Source organism: Mytilus galloprovincialis, chromosome 1 (assembly GCF_965363235.1).
Source record: "Mytilus galloprovincialis chromosome 1, xbMytGall1.hap1.1, whole genome shotgun sequence".
Lineage (NCBI taxonomy): Eukaryota > Metazoa > Mollusca > Bivalvia > Mytilida > Mytilidae > Mytilus > Mytilus galloprovincialis.
Window position 1 is genome coordinate 9,558,678 of NC_134838.1, and position 20,578 is coordinate 9,579,255.

Consider the following 20,578-nt stretch of genomic DNA (forward strand, 5'->3'; position numbering starts at 1 on the left):
ATATAAATAGTATGTTACGTAGAACAACATTAAAGATGTAATAACAGTGAGAACTTTTATTTTTTGTATCAACATTTTCATGAAGCTTTTTTCACTGCATAACTAAGAAATTATACATATTCATTTGCCTGCTGACAAAGAAATCAAACATATTTATTATATTGACAAGATTAGGATTAGTTGAACAGATGAACCAAGGTCAGAAATCGTTATCCAAATTTTATGAAGTCCTGATATCATTTCGTTGTTATTCAAATGAAATAGCCAACTAAAATTCTGTTGAAAAAAGTTGTTTGTGAAAAAATACTCTTTTGAGTATTCTTAAGTGGGATGAAATATGCATCAAATAATAAACGCAACAGCAACAACCAATCAACATCTACAATTAACCCAATATATTACATATTACCCTGATAATTAAAATGCTTCCATTTCAGGAAGGGGTTGATGGTTTTTAGCCAATTTCACGATCCAGCAAAATGCAAGAAAATATCCACTACAAGGGGAGTCTGTATTATGGAACATTACTGGCATGAAGACCAACATATGGTTTGTTGAGCCATTATAATCATTCACGGAAAATGATGCATTGAAATGGTAAAAATAACTGCCAGCAAAAATACAATAGAACATGGTTATGTACTGAAGAATCAAAGAGCTGAAAGCTCTGAAGAAAAATGACGCCACTGTCTCTAATATTGGGATAGTTTTTATGCAAGTCTTGATTTTCACATACCGTAATTAGTTTAACAATGCAACATGTCTCGTAAGCATATAATTGATATTCGCATGTGTGTGTGTGTGAAGTGAAGGTGACAACTGGCTGTTTTTTAAGACAAATGAATAGGTCAAGACTACCTGAATTGTACAAATAAATACCGTAGAAAGGCTTGTATATTTCTCACTGGTACATAGTCTGAATCCGGGTCCGTTCGCGCCCACTCATGTTCGCCCCTTTCACTTTCACACCCTACATGTTCGCACCCAATCTTAATTGGTTTTGTGTTTAATAACTCTGTAAGCAAGTGTTTTCTTATAAGTATAATTGTTGTCATTGTCTCAAAATAAAGTGAGACAGCATTTTTTTTTGTGTTGAATAAATCTTAATCATGTTTTAGATAGCGTATTGTTAAAAATTATAATAATCCTTTCTAAATAAAGTGGTATTTTGTCAACGTTTTATTTTGTGTTGAATAACTCTTAATCATGTTTTGTTAGTGTATTGCTATAACTTTGTTTTATTGACTTCTTTCAAAATGATGTGAGATTCTGACTATGTTTTTTTCTGTGTGTTGAATAGATTTTATCATGTTTTGGTTATAATAGTGGATTGCTATATTTTGGTTCCTATATTTTATTGTTTCGTTGTTTCAGATCAAAGGGACCAAGCTGTTAAAAACAATTATCTTTTGTGTTTTTCCTTAAAAATCTTCAATGTTTTACTCATACCAAGCTATAAATACATTCAGTATTTACACCAAAGCAATTTAAAACAACAATCATGATTTTCCAATTATTCAACTTGAATTTGAATTAAAATTGGGCGCGAATGAGTAGAGTGCAAACGGACCTTGGGTGCGAACGTGCGAGGTGCGAACGTGTAGGGTGCGAAAGTGTATTGGGCGCGAACAGACCTGATACCACATAGTCTGAACCCCCTTCTCCCACAAAATATTAAGTAAATAATCTTTTTGTTACTGTTATCAAAGGTCTAATGAAACTCAGGTAATTTCAAACATTTGTCAAAGAATTCTAGTCAAACCGGCACCTGGTTAAATTGGCACCTGGACAAATCAGCACCTGGTTAAATCAACACCTGATTTAGTCAATTCGTCACCTATGTTAAATATAAATTTTAACAGTATTTTAAGCAAAAAGAGTAAAAAATAAGTAAGGGGTTGCCAGAATTTTTTTCAGTATTTAAGCAAAAAGAGTTAAATACTAACTTTCACATTTTTGGGTGTTCATGTACATTTTGTATATATTTATTTTTCTCAACTTAATGACTTTTTTGGTGTATTTTTAATGATATATATGAGTAGTCAAAATAATTATTACGTCTGGCAAGGCTTTTTTAATTTTATTCTGGGACACCTTTCTATGACCGCAAGGCTATGTTAATTTTTTTCTGGGACGCCTTCCTACGAACTTCATAGGAAGACATCACAGAAAAAAAATAAAATAGCCTTGCCAGACGTCATAATTATTTGGACTAATACATGAGATATTGGATATGTTTATGCATTATTTAAACCAGTTGAGCATTTTACAGGATTGTTTGTTTAATGCTTTTTAAACTTTACTGAAAAAAAACACCTTAAATTTGCTTATTATTTGGCATGAAAGTTTGATTTATTGAAAAGGACTCATAGTTTTCCATTTTATTTTAATAATTGTCTAATTGTTAAAACAACAGCTTGGGTAAGGGCTTCGTTGTTTACCTTTATACACAACAACATATTCACTATGTACTTGGTAACAGTTATTAATTAATTGAATAGAAAATATTATAACAAATATTATTGGATGCCGAATTGACGTCAAATAGGTGCCGATTTGACTAGATGCCAATTTAACCAGGTGCCGACTTGACTTGTACGTTTCAATTCCTCTGCGATCGTTTGCGGTATTTTCTTGAGAAAAATCTATTTTCCATCATCAAAGAGAAGAAACAACTGCTTGAAAATGATTCTGGAACGCTTCATGATTGTTAAAATAAGTTAAATTCACTCAAAAAACAATTTTAAAACTTGTGATGTTTAAACAGGAAGTTTCAAAAGCACGTGTAAAAGAAGAAATTAACCGGTGAAAGTGGAAATCCGTACATAACAGATATCACTATAGTACGACTTTGAAAGCAAAACAGTTCCATCCTTTTGTAAAACAGTCTTTAATATACCTATCACATTAATGTTTGAAGGGTCTTAAGCTTATTCAAACCATAAAAGTCGGTATGAAACACCAAAACGGAATGAACAATAATCGATTACGTTTTGTAGTTTACAAATTCTAAACTGGTTCCCGTCAAACTACAACACTTTGTTCGAGTGTAGTGGAATACAAGCAGAAACCAGTTAGTTTGTAAACTGGTTCCTGGCTGATTACTACACAATGACCTCTCATGCATAATGATAACACAAGCAAATTCCAGTTTGTATAGAAAATAGTAAATACGAAACCAAGCGCGGTAGACAGAGAAATGTAATGAAGTTCAGGTCGCCAGTAATGGAACAATGACTGCGTCATTTTCCAAAAACAAATATAAAAGTATCACAATGTAACAAAAAGTTTAAAAAGCACTGAAATAAAAGTTTGATAAAATCAAATTAATAAAAACATTTGAATGTTGCTATTGATATTAAATAATTCCCTCAAATATATTCTCACATTAGAATATAACATAATTATAACAACAACAAAAAAAACTTGTACTAGTTGATGTAGACATGCTATATAACTCTGAAAATAATTTTTAATTCTGAGAGTTCTGCCTACAAATAACAATCAATTATGAAGGGGCTTTTCCAGAAAAAAACCTAATTGTTATTACTCCACACAATTTCACAAACCTTAGTGGGAGTCATTTCATTACTTCATTTTTTGGATTCAATAAAATAATAGGTCTAATTCTGATTAGTGGCACCTGAAGCACCACATTAATGTGGACTTCAATTGAGCAAAAATATATGTAATGAAATAAAATTACAACCATACAATATATTTCTATTTAGTTTGGTAGAGAACTTTTTAAAGAGTAAACCTCTTCTGTTACTCAAACAAGTTTACAAATTCACCACAATATAGTCATTGTGTTTGGTAAAAATGGTTAAGTTGGTACCTAACACTACAGGGAGATAACTCTGTAAAATCAGCGAATTGTTTTAATTACGTTGTGATATTAAGCTTCTCAATGATCAAAATTAGTGTCTGTCAAACTGCTATATAACCAGTGTAATTTTTCTGATTAAATGGTTGGTTCAATGTTTTTGAAATTTTTATATTTTTGTCATAGGATCAAAGTAAATACTTTGTCAAAATTTTATGAAAATTAAACGAGCCAAATTAATTTTAGTGAAAGTGTTGGGTACCACCTTAAGTGAAAAAAAACAAACTAACAGGCTATTCTTAAAACAAAAAAATCCTGATTTAAACATTGAATATAATTACAAAATGATCATTGAATTTTTGAGTTGACCAATCATCATAACCTTACAATAGTATCATAAATGCTAATGAAAATCAGTGTTCTAGGTGATGTTTACATTTGAAAGTCTGTCAACTGTGGATATCTGAATAAATTTGAAATTCAGTATTCTGTGGTATGCATAAATAAATTTGAAATTCAGTATTCTGTGGTATGCATAAATAAATTTGAAAATCTGTGTTCTTTGGTACAAGTATAGATAAACAAATGTGAAAATCGGTGTTCTGTAGTATTTATTGATAACTAGTCTGGTATCAGGCTCTTTAAAATTATGTATGGTTGTAATGGACATTTTTTATGTTTACAAATAACAACTGAATTAAAATCAAGTTCATTTCAACATATAACAAATATAGTTCTATTGTATTAATTTAGGGAAATAGCCTTAGCTTATAAATCCAAAATGTATCTATTTATATGTTTCCTCTATACAGAATGATAAACTCTACACAAAACCTTCACAATTCATATTTTCAATTTAATACTAAATAACAGAAATATTTTCTCAGATCTAAAACTTTGTCTATATTGAATATAATCAATATTCTTCCATTAATAATGGATCAACTGTTAAACTTCAGAAACAGATTCTAACAACACATATATAACCATTATCATATATATACATTAAATAGTTCAACCTGCCAAATGTTGCATAACATAAATATCAGATTGTCAAAAATCACAAATCTGTTTAATCACTAAAATCGGTTTACTATGACTAGAGGATAAATGTCTATGCTGAATTTGTCTAACTTTATTTAGGAAATTTCTAAGGCAATATTCATTTCCTTTGACAAAAAGAATATTGCCTTTTTACTTGAAGTTTTCTAAATATATCATGGGGATTTCCATGAATATCTGACTATAGGAGACATTTTTGTTGTTGTGTATATTTTTAAGTTAATTGCATTGTCTAAGGAAATTTCCATGACGAGACGATAAAAGTCTTTAATGTTTGAAGTATCCTTAATTAGCCATGGGGATTTCCATGACTAGAGGATGAGAGTCATTTCTGTACTAGAGTTTCCTAAATTAGTTAAGGGGATTTCCATTCCTACAATATCATCTTTGAGACTACGAAGACTGACTAAGATATGGATGATACTAATGTCCTTCCAGATGAGTCATAAGTCGGGGAATCTTTTTGGATCTTCTCGGTAGTGGAAAGGAATGGTAAATAAGTTAGGATTTAAGTTCTCTCGCCATGAGAAGTGCTGGAACGTTACAGTAGCTGTCACTGTAGGAAACACGGGGATTTCTACAATATACATAAACCAAATATAATATTTTGTGTTATGTATTAGAAATATATAATTATTAGAACTACCCTTGTTTAAAAAGTTATAATATTTCAAAACACATTAAACAAGGATTTTGTGTCTTGTCTTAAAACCCATTTTTGTTATTGCAATTCTCTGGTGACTACTTTCAGTTTTTGGTTTTTGAGAACAATAATTAAAAATAAACTTTCAGAACATATTCTGTCCTGTTCATAAAAAAGAAATTATCAAACTGTTTAACCCATTCACCATACCCAAATTACATAAGATTTGTTTTTCAAATAAAATCATTTAAAGTAAAGATTGAACCTTTAAAAACTGCTTTCAAATATCTCCACCCTAGGAGAATTTTTTTATGTGTCTATCTTCATCAATATAAACTTATCCCCCCCCCCTTTTTTGACATTAATCTCAACTTAAAAGAAAACTTTCTGTTTTGGGAATCTACCTTTTTAAATAAATATCTTATATGTATACAGTTAACTCTCGTTGTCTCGACCTCGGTTCACTCGAAATTTCGGATGAGTCGAAGTTTTCACGTGGTCCCGAACTTTATTCCATACAAAAGTATGTAATTCGACTCCTGATGAGTCGAAATTGGATGAGTCGAAATTTCGGTTGAGTCGAACTAAATTTACGGTCCCAAGGATAACAAAAGCATTCAAAATTCATTTTTTATCTCGAACTAATACACATATGTCAAAACATGACCTTCGGGATTTAACTGGATTGAAGAGTTAATCTGACGTGTAATTAAATTTCCGGTCACTGACCACTGTATTGATTTATGACATGCTATTTCCATGAGTGTTTACCTAAGATTATCTTTTATAGAATTTTTATAAATAATTAGTGATACATTGTTAATGTTCATGAAAAAGTATTTAAAATGTTTACAAAACAATTTAGTTTTGATTTACACTAATGAGCTTGGGTGTGTATAAAGTGAGGATTATGGCTTCCGTTGGTGATCACCTAAAAACTACTCAAACGGCGTCTTTAATCTTGTTATATTTTCTTTTGAAAAGAAAGAGTGAGATAAAACAAAATGAATAGAAATCATTTTTTTTTTAAATCTCTTGTATCCGAGAATGAACAATTTTGTCAGCTATAATTAACCGACCTGAATAACGAAACTATCGATTGGAAATTACTCTCTTGGAAAAGCCATAGGATTTTTTTTATTTATTGATACAATTGAATAAGTAAAAATAATGTCATTATAATAATAAAAGACTGTGACATACAAATACATCGATCTGATACTAGAATATCGATCCCCTTGCCATATTCAACCGGATTTATTTTAGCTTTACCAAGCTAAGCAAGAATTGTGTCCCTTAGATTGTCGAACTTCCGGTGTTCGTTTGAGTCGAACTACGTGTATCTCGAAATATTTCTCTGGTCCGGCTGACTTCGACATAACGAGAGTCGACTGTATATGTCTTATCTTACCAATTTGTACTGGGAATCCATCTGGTAATTTTGATGTCATAAAGTCTCGTAACTTTTGGAACTGTTTAAAAGGAGCAACAACTTCCAAGACATCTAATAAGCTGCAATATTAAAACAAGCTATTATATATATATATATCCAGTACTGCACTTTAGTTATATTATCACAACATTGCATACTTCTATTATTGACGTGCATCTGATGTGAACAAAATAATTTAAAAATGAATAACTGATTGGAATGGTAGCACTTTAACACAATTTCCAAAGATTTTCTGATTATCTGCATAACTGTGTAATTTTTTCTTTCAACAATACAATTTGCTCAAAGCCTAATTAGTTTTCTATTTATTGTAGGGTAGAGGTGTCAATTATTCACTGTCTTATTCATACGATATATGGATTGATGAAATAACAGATAAATATGTAAAATAGAATATTGAAGTTCTGAATATACAAGATTTTACAGGAAATAAACATGGATATTTGAAGATTATTTTTACCATATAAATACTAGACATGTCATGCATGTGTAGCTATTTTATTTAAATTTTAAAACTTTATTTTGTTGTGGATTATGACAACAATGTATGCTTTGATATTGCAAGACACAATACATAATCTATAAGCACTTACGCATGAACGTTCATTGGAAAATTCTTGCTCTATAAAAAAAAAAAATATATTTAAAAAATATTAGAAGACATCAAAAGATTTATGGTAACAAACCTTCAACAAACACATTTTTTATCTTTGATCTTTATAAAAATTGTGATGTCAGACATAAGACACCAGGACACAACTGATTAGCATCAAACTACTTTTTTTACAAGATTTTAGTACATATATAACAATAATAAACATATGGGTGTGTGATGGTAAAGTCAACATCAATTCAATGTATTTCATCTGCTGCAACAAATGGGAACTGCATATCTACAAAGTATTGTCCAAAAATTGTTTTGTATTGCTTTTACACCTTACTTACTCTGCCTTTCTTATTTATTCAGACAAAGTGTTAAATAATCATATAATTTTCTGTAAGAAGTAGTGAACACCTACTCATCATTATAAGTTATCTGTTTATAGTGTTGTTAGATTGCTGTCTCACCAATGTTAATCCAATTACTCTGTATACATTTTGATTTTCTGTAATGACAATTCTAATACTATGTAAGACTCACCACAGCCACTGTAGCTTTGAAAGACTTTGGGCTTTCTTTAGATATATACTGTCTTCCTAGACAGACATGTTTTCCTGGTTGTGCTGATATATAATCATTCCATGATATACTAGGTTTGGTTGGAGGTTCTAGTGATGGCCTCCTGTCAAACTATAAGTAAATAAACAAATAAAGACATTATAACATAGGTGTGCTACTTAAATACATTTATTGCACCACGGGTAAATTATCACGTTTTGATTGGTTTAAAGCCGTCACGTGGTGACCCCTATGGATGTGTAGGGGGTAGTAAATTTCATAGGGGGTTGATGACTTCAGGTCTACTGTTAATAGTAACGTCATCTAATAAATTAGTTTCATTGTTTATTTTTCAACAAAACACAGCAGAAAAAGTTCAGCGTGCGATAAATTAGTTATGCATTAACTACTGAGCCCCTATGGACCATAGAGGGTCTTACCTCCTATGGATTTAACTAATCCTCTATGGATCCGTACGGGGTCAGAAGGGAACCATATAATTTATATTATTAACAAGATTATTAAACAATTGACTGCAATGTGAGATAAATTATTGTGATTTAGCAAGTAATACATACATGTACATGCTAATTTATGTCAAGATACTTGTATTTTTGTGAAACCTATCCTGTTGTAATTTTCACAATAATAAAAAAAAACATTGCAAAAATTTCTGAGTTTTCTTAAAAGTGTGCCAGATAAAGATCCTTAAAACTTATTTTCTTGAATCTTTAGATACACTAACTAATCTGTATTCACAATTTTTGTTAAGATATCAATGAATCAGTTCCAATATCCACTCTTACTGGTTTTTTTTGTATTAAAAAACTGTTCAACACATGTAAAACTTAAAGCCCATACACAGAGAAATAAGTGTATTGACTGTTTAATATTTCAAATTATTTTTTTTATATTTAATACATCCCTTGCAGATGTCTGCTTACCTCACAGTTGTCCCAGGTTCCTTTACTTAGACTCTCCATGATTGCTTTGTTTTTCTGAATATCTTCTGGGGTTAAATGCTCTCTCCTAAAGGTAACAAGAAAAGTCACAAATACAACCAAGAAAATTTGACATATTATTTGATTTCCTTATTAAACATTTTACAACACAATAATTAAGTGATGGATTCCTATTATTTAATCATTTGCCAAAAAGTTAAATCTTCATTTTTGGTACTCAAGCGTAGAACAATTGTTATGCTATTACTAAATAAAAACTCAAGAGATGAAACATATGCTTTTTTAATATTTCAGGAATATAGATTGTTTGCAGATATCTCAAGGCCTGAGGTAGGATAACATAAGGATACATTTTACAAAAATGACCCCATACCTTTTCTTTGATTCTAAATTAAGTCCATGAACATTGAAAAAATCAGCTTCAAATTCACCAACCATTTCCTACAACATAAAAACATCATAAAACTTATACAGTCAAATTTTTATACAAATGTATGTTAACTCCTTGAAAGAATTCAAGGGAGACTACCTCAAACTTTGTGTAAAATTTAATTTTAAGATAAAGCTTTTTCCTGCAGTGTGTATTTTTACTGGACAATTGTAAAATTAAAAAAAATAAAATGATAAATTAGCTGATCTTTGGAATTTTTTTCATTGAACTTTGAAAAGACACATGCCTAGCAGATTGAATTCAATAATGGTATATTCCATGCCACCCCCCCTTATCAAATAAAAAAGATATACAATTGAATTGTTTATTTTATTTGCACGTCTTTACTGGTTCCAAACTTTTGTCATCGTTTACTGATTTTATAAATGAACAATTGATATGTGGAATATCAAAACAGAATGCAAAAAAAATATTTGACCATATGTCATTACAAATATTTCTTTTTCACATAAGAGTTTCCTTACTGTTTTGTCTTCCCTGAAAAGCCATCCACTTTGAGAACGAGAGAACGAGATATTTTTAGTGGACATCTGAGCTGCCATTATATCACTACTCATCAATATATCTACTTCATCTTCAACCTCCTGTTCTGTTTCCTAAAATATATTTATAACCATGATAACAAAATTAAAATTAATATAGGTACTTACTTCTATGTCAAATGAACCTGACCTGTAATTCAATATTCTAAACAAGAAGCATACTTTCTACCGAAAAACTCTCCTGATTTTTTATAGTAAAGTGTAACCTTCCTAATCTGACACCTGAGTATTCCAACATCCTGCTTTAACCAACACTTTTATCCTGGTCCCATAATATGCCTATCCTTGCAGTAAAAAAACTGAGTATTCTGACACCCTGCTAAATAAAACATTTTTTTTCTGGTCCCCCTGTTTTACATTGTATTTACTGAAATGAATGCCTCCCAAAAAAGAACAGGTTTCAAACTCTATCACCATGACATCAATATCTGCACAGTTTATATACCGATATCAGTCAACAAAAATTTCTAATGTACTTTTTTTTTATTGCAGAAGATATAACAAGATGATTCAGTCTTTACTATTAATCACAAGTCCTACGGGCAAGTCATGTAAAACTTATTTCATGAGGATTGTACAAATTTTCACAAAATCAGCAGACACCACACTTTTCATATACACTAAATTACACACACATCTACACTATCTTACACATTATTACACCCAAAATCTACACTATATAACACAATATAACACACAAATCTACACTATATAATACAATATTTACCTCATATTTAATTCTTTGATAAACTTTAGTTTTGTTATCCATGACTGTGAGACATTTCTCTGGAGGCATATCACCATTGAATACAAAAGTTATGTCCCCTCTTTCCCAATGCATACCATTAAAATCTACTAATGTAGTATCTAATCTGAAATGAAAATATATACCACTGTTACAGTACAACACTAAAAATAAAATAAGATTACCATTTATGTTTTCACCATAAGTAGAAAGCTGACTAATTCTTGGTTTATCTAATGTTATATCTAATTGTATTCATAACTTTGAATATTTGGTATAATTGCAGATGTTTAATTTATTCACAATTAATTTACTAGTTCTGTGTGTGGTAATGCTTCAAGTATAATCAATCGCATACAGAGGAAGAACAGAAATTTAATACATTAAATATGTACAATGAAAATCAACCAAGGCAAAGCCCTTTACAATGTAAGCATATCAGTATTTAAACACAAAAATGCCACTTGTTTATAGAGGTCAACGGGAGTAAACAATAGACAGATGTCTAAACAATATCTCAATTGCCCTAAGCCTGAATCTTTCAAAATTAAGTTAGAGAATGGAAACAGAAAATTCAGCAATTTTTCCATTTGCAAAGGGGCATAACGCTAGAAAGGTAAAATTGACTTCACCAAAATTCAAACTTGACCTGTGTTTTGTGGTAATAAGCATTGTGAATAAGTTTCATAACATTTGGTTGAGGAAATCTAAAGTTAGAAGTGGAAACCAATTTTCGGAGGTACAGACATACAGATAAGGGTAAAACTTAAAGCCTCCTCCACTACAGCAGGGGCATAAAAATAAGTCAATTTGCCCCTTCAAAGTAAGACTTCTTCTCTAGTCATTAAGTCTCTCTATGGTCTATTCTTATTTAGACATCAGATGTAGGTCCTCTCTATTAAATTAAGATTCTAGATGATTAACAGCTTCCTAATAGTTAAACTTGTCGGATTTAAAACTAGAGGCTCTCAAGAGCCTGTGTCGCTCACCTTGGTCTATGTGCATATTAACAATGGACACAGATAAATTCATGACAAAATGGTGTTTTGGTGATGGTGATGTGTTTGTAGATCTTTCTTTACTGAACATTCTTGTTGCTACAATTATCTTTATCTATAATGAACTTGGCCCAGTAATTACAGTGGAAAATATTTTGTAAAAATTTATAAAAATTTACAAAAATTTATGAAAATTGTTAACAATTGACTATAAAGGGCAATAACTCCTTTAGGGGTCAATTGACAATTTTGGTCATGTTGACTTATTTGTAGATTTTATTTTGCTGAACATTATTGCTGTTTACAGTTTATCTCTATCTATAATAATATTCAAGATAATAACCAAAATCTGCAAAATTTCTTTAAAATTACTAATTCGGGGGTAGCAACCCAACAACAGGTTGTCCGATTTGTCTGAAAATTTTAGGGCAGATACATCTTGACCTGATAAACAATTTTACCCCATGTCAGAGTTGCTCTAAATGCTTTGGTTTCAGAGATATAAGCCAAAATCTACATTTCACCTCTATGTTCTATTTTTAGCCATGGCGGCCATCTTGGTTGGTTGGCTGGGTCACGCCACACATTTTTTAAACTAGATACCCCAATAATGATTGTGGCCAAGTTTGGTTAAATTTGACCCAGTAGTTTCAGAGGAGAAGATTTTTGTTAAAGATTACAAAAATGTACGAAAAATTGGTTAAAATTGACTATAAAGGGCAATAACTCCTTAAGGGGTCAACTGATAATTTTGATCATGTTGACTTATTTGTAGAACTTACTTTGCTGAACATTATTGCTGTTTACAGTTTATTTCTATCTATAATAATATTCAAGATAATAACCAAAAATGGCAAAATGTCCTTAAAATTACCAATTCAGATGCAGCAACCCAACAACAGGTTGTCCGATCCATCTGAAAATTTCAGGGCATATAGGTCTTAACCTGATAAACAATTTTACAAGATGTCAGATTTGGTCTAAATGCTTTTGTTTCAGAGATATAAGCCAAAATCTACATTTCACCCCTATGTTCTATTTTTAACCATGGCGGCCATCTTGGTTGGTTGGCCGGGTCACGCCACACATTTTTTAAATTAGATACCCCAAAGATGATTGTGGCCAAGTTTGGATTACTTTGGCCAAGTAGTTTCAGAGGAGAAGATTTTTGTAATAGATTACTAAGATTTACGAAAAATGGTTAAAAACTGACTATAAAGGGCAATAACTCCTATAAAAGGGGTCAACTGACCATTTCGGTCATGTTGACTTATTTGTAAATCTTACTTTGCTGAACATTATTGCTGTTTACAGTTTATCTCTATCTATAATAATATTCAAGATAATAACCAAAAACAGCAAAATTTCCTTAAAATTACCAATTCAGAGGCAGCAACCCAACAACAGGTTCTCCGATTCATCTGAAAATTGTAGAGCAGATAGATCTTGACCTGATAAACAATTTAACCCCATGTCAGATTTGCTCTAAATGCTTTGGTTTTCGAGTTATAAGCCAAAAACTGCATTTTACCCCTATGTTCTATTTTTAGCCACGGTGGCCATCATGGTTGGTTGGCGGGGTTACGCCACACATTTTTTAAACTAGATACTCCAATGATGATTGTGGCCAATGATGATTGTGATACCCCAATGATGAGTTTGGTTTAATTTGGCCCAGTAGTTTCAGAGGAGAAGATTTTTGTAAAAGTTAACGACGACGGACGCCGGACGCCAAGTGATGGGAAAAGCTCACTTGGCCCTTTGGGCCAGGTGAGCTAAAAACAAAATGGGGATCTTTTTAAGGGTATTGTATGCATAGAAAATATAATTTTAGATTGTTGTTTCATTGATATTAACCTAATCATACCAAGGAGTGAATAAATATTAGGGAGTCATATATTTAATTGTATGAACAGTGAATTGTCCTAAAACTATGAAATAGTAAGTTTGCATTAATACCTTAAACAGGCTCCAGATTTATGAATTTTACATACATCAGATGGTAATATTCTGGATACAAGTGGCACTACAAAATAAAACTAGAATCACATTACAAATACAAAGCAAGTTAACTTGACACTTAAAATTTGTAGATAAAAACCCTATTATTACCTCAGACAAAACAAAATAAAGAGCTGAACAGAAAGTATACTAATCTGACATTGACAAAATATGTATGCTTAGTTGGAACAATAAATATTCAACAGTAACTTCCCATCAGATCTGAAAATGTTATACTATTTGATCATTTCTGATGTAAATCGAGATATGCTTTTTTAATATTTGTGAATCAAAATAAGTATTACAGTAGTTCTTTCTATTTTTGTGCCCAAATATTACCGTAGATACTCGCTTATAAGTCGGAAGTTTGGGAGTAAAATTCAGAATCCAGAGAGGGGTACCGACTTATAAGCGAGATCCCGGAGGAAAAATCCAAGCTTGAGAAAAGTGGTCAGGAGTGAATTTCCTGGTCAAAACTACGTTGGTGATTGCCAAACCTACATAAATCCTTGAATACAAAGTTTTTGTTGAAAATAAATGACTACAATACTGTCTTTGTGTTTTATTTGTTCTTTGTTAACTTTTTTTCTGTCAATTTGTGTTGAATTTCCGACTATTTCCGGTTTGTGTATTGATTTTCATGGTCAAATGGTTTGTGCATAAACCCAAAAGAAAGAGCCAAGAACCAAAAATGAAAACGAGATAACAATGTACCAACTATGTAAAAGTATGTATTCAGCGGGGTTATTGTGTCATTATTGTGATATCATGATATCGATTTAATACTTATAAATGATACAATAATCAAAAATAATTTTAAGATTCATTCCCAAGATCAAAATATTATTCATTAAAATGTCTCAGGTAAACAAAAAGATTACAAAATTGATTGGCAAGCCAATATAATCTATTGATAACCCCTAATTAAGAGACAAAGAGTTGTATTCACTAAAGCTGTGAAAAATATCAGTGATAGGTGAACAGATGACACTAATGAGATGGAAGTTATTTTAATATAAAGTTGATTAGCTTCACTTAATTTTTTTAATCGTTTAATCATCACAATATAATAAGAATTATGAAGTGTACATGCTCTTTTAACACTGAGTTATGTGTGCTGTGAAAAATATTGATTGACTTAAAAATTTTCCAGGTTCATATTGGTTTATGTTCGCTTTTCTCAAACAATAGGTTGTTAGTCATACCCTACAAAATCATTGATGCATTACGTAAACAACACATGGCTAATCTGTAATCAAACAGTGAGCAAAACAACAGGAATAAATACGTCTTTATTATTAACAGCTATATAAATTATCATAATCAACATCAACTAAATTCAAACCAAACAAACATTCATGCAGAAAATGAATGTAATTCCTGGATTTGCATTGGTTTTACCGGCGTTCAGTAACTGTCAGCTGCAAAAAAAATGTCCAAATTTTGTCCGACTTATACGAGGGTCAAGACTAAATCCTCAGAATTTGAAGCTGAAAAGGGCATCCGACTTATAGTCGGATCGACTAATAGGCGAGTATCTATGGTAGTTTGATTAAAAGGCTTCTCAACTTTTTAACTTTGACTGACTTGAGTGAAAGTGTAATACATAAATTTGTTTGAAATTGTTTCTTCAATCTTAATAGTTTGTAGCATGAACTACATAAACTGTGAAATAAATTACCCCAACTATGAAAGTCCCATTTGAGTTCTAGGTAAAAGTCTCCTATATCTTTCAGAGCCTGTATAAGTTGAGGTCTTCTTTCTTCAAGAGATTCCTTTGATTGCTGCTTCAGTTTTCTTAACAAACTGACAACTGTAAAACATCGAAATATATTCTATTATTTCAAAGTATTGAGATATATATGTAAAATTTCATTTTGTAAAGTGTATGATTCAGAAATTAATGTAATATTAATATCTAATTATTTTGAATTGCATGTCTATATATGTGTATATTGAAGATTTGCAATAATAATATATCCACATATAAAATTCATAACTTATATTAATTAAGTATACAGTTATTAGGTTAAATGTTTCAGTACAGATTTTCTCATATCAAAAATATAAATGCATATATTAAAAAAAAAATTAAAAAAGAAATAAGAAAAAAGAAAAAAGAAGAAAAAACAAGTGAAACTGCGAGCTACAACTCACTGATGATACCCCCGCCGCAAGTGGATAATATTAATAGTGTAAAAATATGCAAGTGTTCAGTAAACAGGAAGTTGTTGAGTGATGAATCTGAAAACGCATCACACGGTAAAGCTGACTTATATAAATCCTGAAACCAAATTTCAGAAATCCTTGTATTGTAGTTCCTGAGAAAAATGTGACGAAAATTTTCAACTTGGCTATCATGTGTAAAATCATACAAGTGTTCGGTAAACAGGAAGTTGTAGAGTGATGAATCTGAAAACGCATCACACGGTAAAGCTGACTTATATAAATCCTGAAACCAAATTTCAGAAATCCTTGTATTGTAGTTCCTGAGAAAAATGTGACGAAAATTTTCAATTTGGCTATCATGTGTAAAATCATACATACAAGTGTTCGGTAAACAGGAAGTTGTCAAGTGATGAATCTGAAAACGCATCACACGGTATTGCTGACATATATAAATGTTGATACCAAATTACAGAAAGGGTGGATGTGTAGTTCCTGAGAAAAATGTGACGAAAGTTTTGTGGGACGGACTGACTGACGGACGGACTGACAGACAGAGGTAAAACAGTATACCCCCCCTTTTTTAAAGCGGGGGTATAAAAATTCTTCTTAGACAGCTTTACTAACTAAAAACCTTGATTTGCATGTCTTGATCATGCTGGAAGGAGCATGCTTTTCTAGTTCATTAATAATGACTTTTGGATAACTATAAAAGCAATTAATAGCAATCATAAATCTTCTATTTCTATGAATGTATTCACTAGAAGATTGTTGTCTTTTATCATTTGTTTCGATCTCCTTATCGCACCTTTAATAATTGTTTGTAAGTTATAAACTCATCTTGTGCAAGACATAGTTTGTGTAATTAATCAATACTCCGAATTTCTTACTTGTTTGTCTGTCCCCGTAACTTATGGCTTCAGCTAATGGAGTCCACCCTTGTACATTCTTGACACGTACAGGTGCCCCATGGGCCAGCAGTAGATGTATGCATTCTACAACAAATTGTTTCATATTAATGTAAAGTGGTTATACAAGCAAAATAAAACTTAATAATACATTGCTCTTTCATCTTTTTTTATTCTTTTCTCTGCAATGTCCCCCCTATTAGTTTATTTCCATTTCAGTTCATTTGTTGTGAATACTAATCAGCTATAAATGTATACTACTTCAATGATGACCTATCAAGCAATCCAAATCTCTAAAAGGACTTTCATAAACTCTGGCAAATATAGGTTCTGGGTTTCTAAGCCAAAAAAAAAAGATATATACTTTCTATATAATGATAAGTGAAACCTAAAAATGCAATAAAAGGATCAGCAAAATTGGTGTTCTCCATTGTACATGGTGTACAGACTACCAAGAAACTACAGTTTCCATAAAAATTAAACAATTCAATGCTCTGTAAATTTAATGCTTGATTGTTGACTACATAGATGTGATGGTAGATGCAAATTTTAACTAATATTAATAACATCATTATGCATACCTTTATGTCCTAAAATCACTGCAAGATGTAATGGTGTGTTTCCTGCAAAAAATAAAACATATATGAAAATGATGTAAAGGTATATATGCCCTGAGCAATTTGGATCACCTTAAAAGTTAATCATAAATTCATGTAGTTACTTTTTAAAATTTTGCTTCATCCCTTAAAACAGTCAAAAAGAAGTGTACATGTTGCAGTTAAATTTACATAACTACTAGGCTAAGTACAAGTAATATTGTAGGTAGGTAGGGATTTTTTCTTTTCTTCAAAACTGTGATTGATAAATTCACTTTTTCATTGTATTATTCTTGAAGTTTATCTTAACTACTTTTTAAAGAATGACTGGTAACACTGTAGTGATACAATTATCTCCTAGATCTGACTAACCTGTACCTGGCCACACCACTGTTGTGTTTTTGTTATATGCGTTTCTTTTTATCCATTTGATGAGTTAACTATTAAGCCTTTTTCAACTGATTTCTATAATTCGTTCTTATCTCATGTATGTTGTACTGTTACACCACTGTCCCAGAATAGGGGCAGGGTTGAGATCCCCCATACATGGTTAACCCAGAAACATTCTGTACGTGCGCCTGTCCCAAGTCAGGAGCCTGTAATTGAGTGGCTGTCGTTTGTTGATCATGTTGATGTGTTACATTTTTCTTTTTTTGTACATAAACTAGGCCGTTAGTTTTCTCATTTGAATAGTTTTACATTTGTCATTTCAGGGCCTTTTATAGCTGACTATGCGATATGGGTGTTGCTCATTGTTGAAGGCTGTACGGTGACCTATTGTTGTTATTTTCTGTGTCATTTGGTCTCTTGTGTAGACACATGAAAGAGTTGTCTCATTGGCAATCATGATACCACATCTTCTTTTTATATGTGAAACTAAAATGGTTTAAAGGCCTAGCACCCATACATATATATAGAAGGAAAATGCATTTTGTGTTTCTGAAATTTGAACACTTTCCTGGATTTTAACAGTTTAAGGATAGTACAAAAATGTACTATTAGTAGTCAAGTACCATGAGTACAGTACCAATTTATGAGGATCCTCCCCAACCTGTCTAAGCATTATAAAATAAAGAGAACAATGAACTGTCACATAGAAATCAGTTTATTTTCAATAGGCTTGATACAAGGATAATATAATTATTTTTTGACAAAGTATTGCAATGTATTTACAAATATTATGTAGAAATATATTTATAAATTATATATCATTTTTAGACAAATTATGCATAGTCATTCTGACATTAGAATTTGTACCATACAATTTGACACCTAACTGTAGATGTAAGGTTTGATTGTTTTCACTGGATGATTAGCAACCTGTCGTCTGGTCAAGGGATATCATTTCTGGTGTCAGTGATGATGCTGATGTAAACAAAGGAGTGCGGTTATGTCAACGGAAATATATTTCATGAAAATCACAAATTATTATTATGCCATACCATGAACATCCTTCTGTGCTACATCATGTACCCGTAATAATTGTGAAAGCCGTCGTATATCATCGTTAAATACACTTTCATGAAGTGGGTAACCATCAAACTCCAAGTCGGCCATCTTGGAGCAATGGTTATACTAAAAGTAAGAACTGTTTCAGGAACGACTATGGACCAAACTCCACAGCCTTTTTTAACATCTATAACGTGACATTTGTTCTCACGCGCTAAACATATTGTCGCTAAAATTCTTCGTGTCGCTAATAAGTGAGATCGCGAGCGATGCGTTACGGGAACAATTTAATACCGGTCTGTCCGTCCGTCTTCCCGTCTCGTGTATCACGTGCACAAGTCTTCGGCTATCCAAATTTTTGTGAAAGAACATAATATTTTGCATCACATGATCAGCAATGTCTTGGAAAAGTTCGAAAATCAGAGCCGATGAACAATTTTTAAAGACATGTTTCTTAGAATAACCAATTATATACATTGAATAGCATAAAGTGTAGAATTCTTCCAAATTTTTTTATCGGATTTATATTTTTATAAATTTTTATTCTAGGTTTACACCAGCAATGTACAAAAGCCTATAAGGGTATTATAAAAGAAAAAAGAAAATATTTATCTCGTAATTACGAGATATACGAGAAAACTATCGCATAATTATGAGATACGATTTTTTATTTCATAATATTTTAACGAGAGAATCATTGCGTAATTACGAGATAAGAAGATATATAATCATAGCATAATTACGAGATAATTATCGTGAAATTACAAGAAAACTATCGCGTAATTACGAGATAATTGTCGCGTAATAACGATACAATTATCGCGTAATTACGAGATAAGAAGTTTTTTTTATCTCGTAATAACGAGATTTTACGAAACAAAAAAACTTCTTTTCTCGTAAATATGCGATAATGATCTCGTTATTACGTGATAATTATCTCGTTATAATGCGATGGTTATCTCGTAATTACGAGATAGTTTTATCGTAATTACTAAACAAATATATTTTTTTGTGACCCTAAAAGTCTTTCGTAACAATGTCTCTGACAACTTCGAAAATCAGTACCGATCAATTGTAAATTATTCTAGTCCTGGTACCTTTGATAACTATTTATGAAACTTATGGCATAGGTTTAATGTTTTGTACAAGTTCGAATATCAGTGCCGATATTTTTGAAAGAGATATGCTCCCGGGAATTATTGATAATATAGAAAATAGCAGTGTACAAAATTCGCCGTTCTTTTTTATATATATTTTGGGGGGGGGGGGGGGGGGGATGTTACTATACAGGATTTCTTTATTCTATACATGGTTAATTTCTGTACCACCAATATTGTATTACTAATTAAAGAACTTAGTTCTTTTATTTTCCGCAGCTATTCTTTTTACTTCTGCGCCCTTTATTTTCAAATCTATGTAATTTTTTTCCACATTTATTCTGTATTTCTATTGTTGATCATTATTCCCTATTATGTAAACCCGACCGCTTGTGGAGTTGAAAGCTTGTTTATAGAAACAGCAGGAAACAGATCCACGAATATTGTGTTAAATTCTTTACATGATGTTATCGTATGCATATATGCATATATCAAATCTCCTAAATCCAACTTTTTCAGA

General features: G+C 31.3%; 1 protein-coding gene across 1 annotated transcript; it reads right to left on the reverse strand.

The window, feature by feature from the left end:
- LOC143064925 (ankyrin repeat domain-containing protein 13C-like) lies at nucleotides 1–19,082 on the reverse strand. Its single transcript, XM_076238144.1, has 13 exons — nucleotides 18,955–19,082; nucleotides 17,498–17,539; nucleotides 16,899–17,003; nucleotides 15,524–15,655; nucleotides 13,801–13,867; nucleotides 10,826–10,970; nucleotides 10,021–10,152; nucleotides 9,479–9,546; nucleotides 9,088–9,172; nucleotides 8,126–8,275; nucleotides 7,578–7,606; nucleotides 6,943–7,043; nucleotides 1–5,465 (listed from the first exon to the last, which is right to left on the reverse strand). Exons 1-13 carry the CDS (start codon nucleotides 19,067–19,069, stop codon nucleotides 5,332–5,334), a joined length of 1,305 nt encoding a protein of 434 aa, XP_076094259.1. The 5' UTR covers nucleotides 19,070–19,082; the 3' UTR covers nucleotides 1–5,331.
- Nucleotides 19,083–20,578: the final 1,496 nt, after the last annotated feature.

Coding starts and splice junctions, on each gene's coding strand:
- LOC143064925 (XM_076238144.1), bottom strand. CDS start 19,069: ATGGCCGACTTGGAGTTTGATGGTTACCCACTTCATGAAAGTGTATTT. Junction 17,540..18,954: donor AGCACAGAAGGATGTTCATG/GTATGGCATAAT, acceptor TATTTTTTGCAG/GAAACACACCATTACATCTT. Junction 13,868..15,523: donor ATGGGACTTTCATAGTTGGG/GTAATTTATTTC, acceptor TTTATTTTGTAG/TGCCACTTGTATCCAGAATA.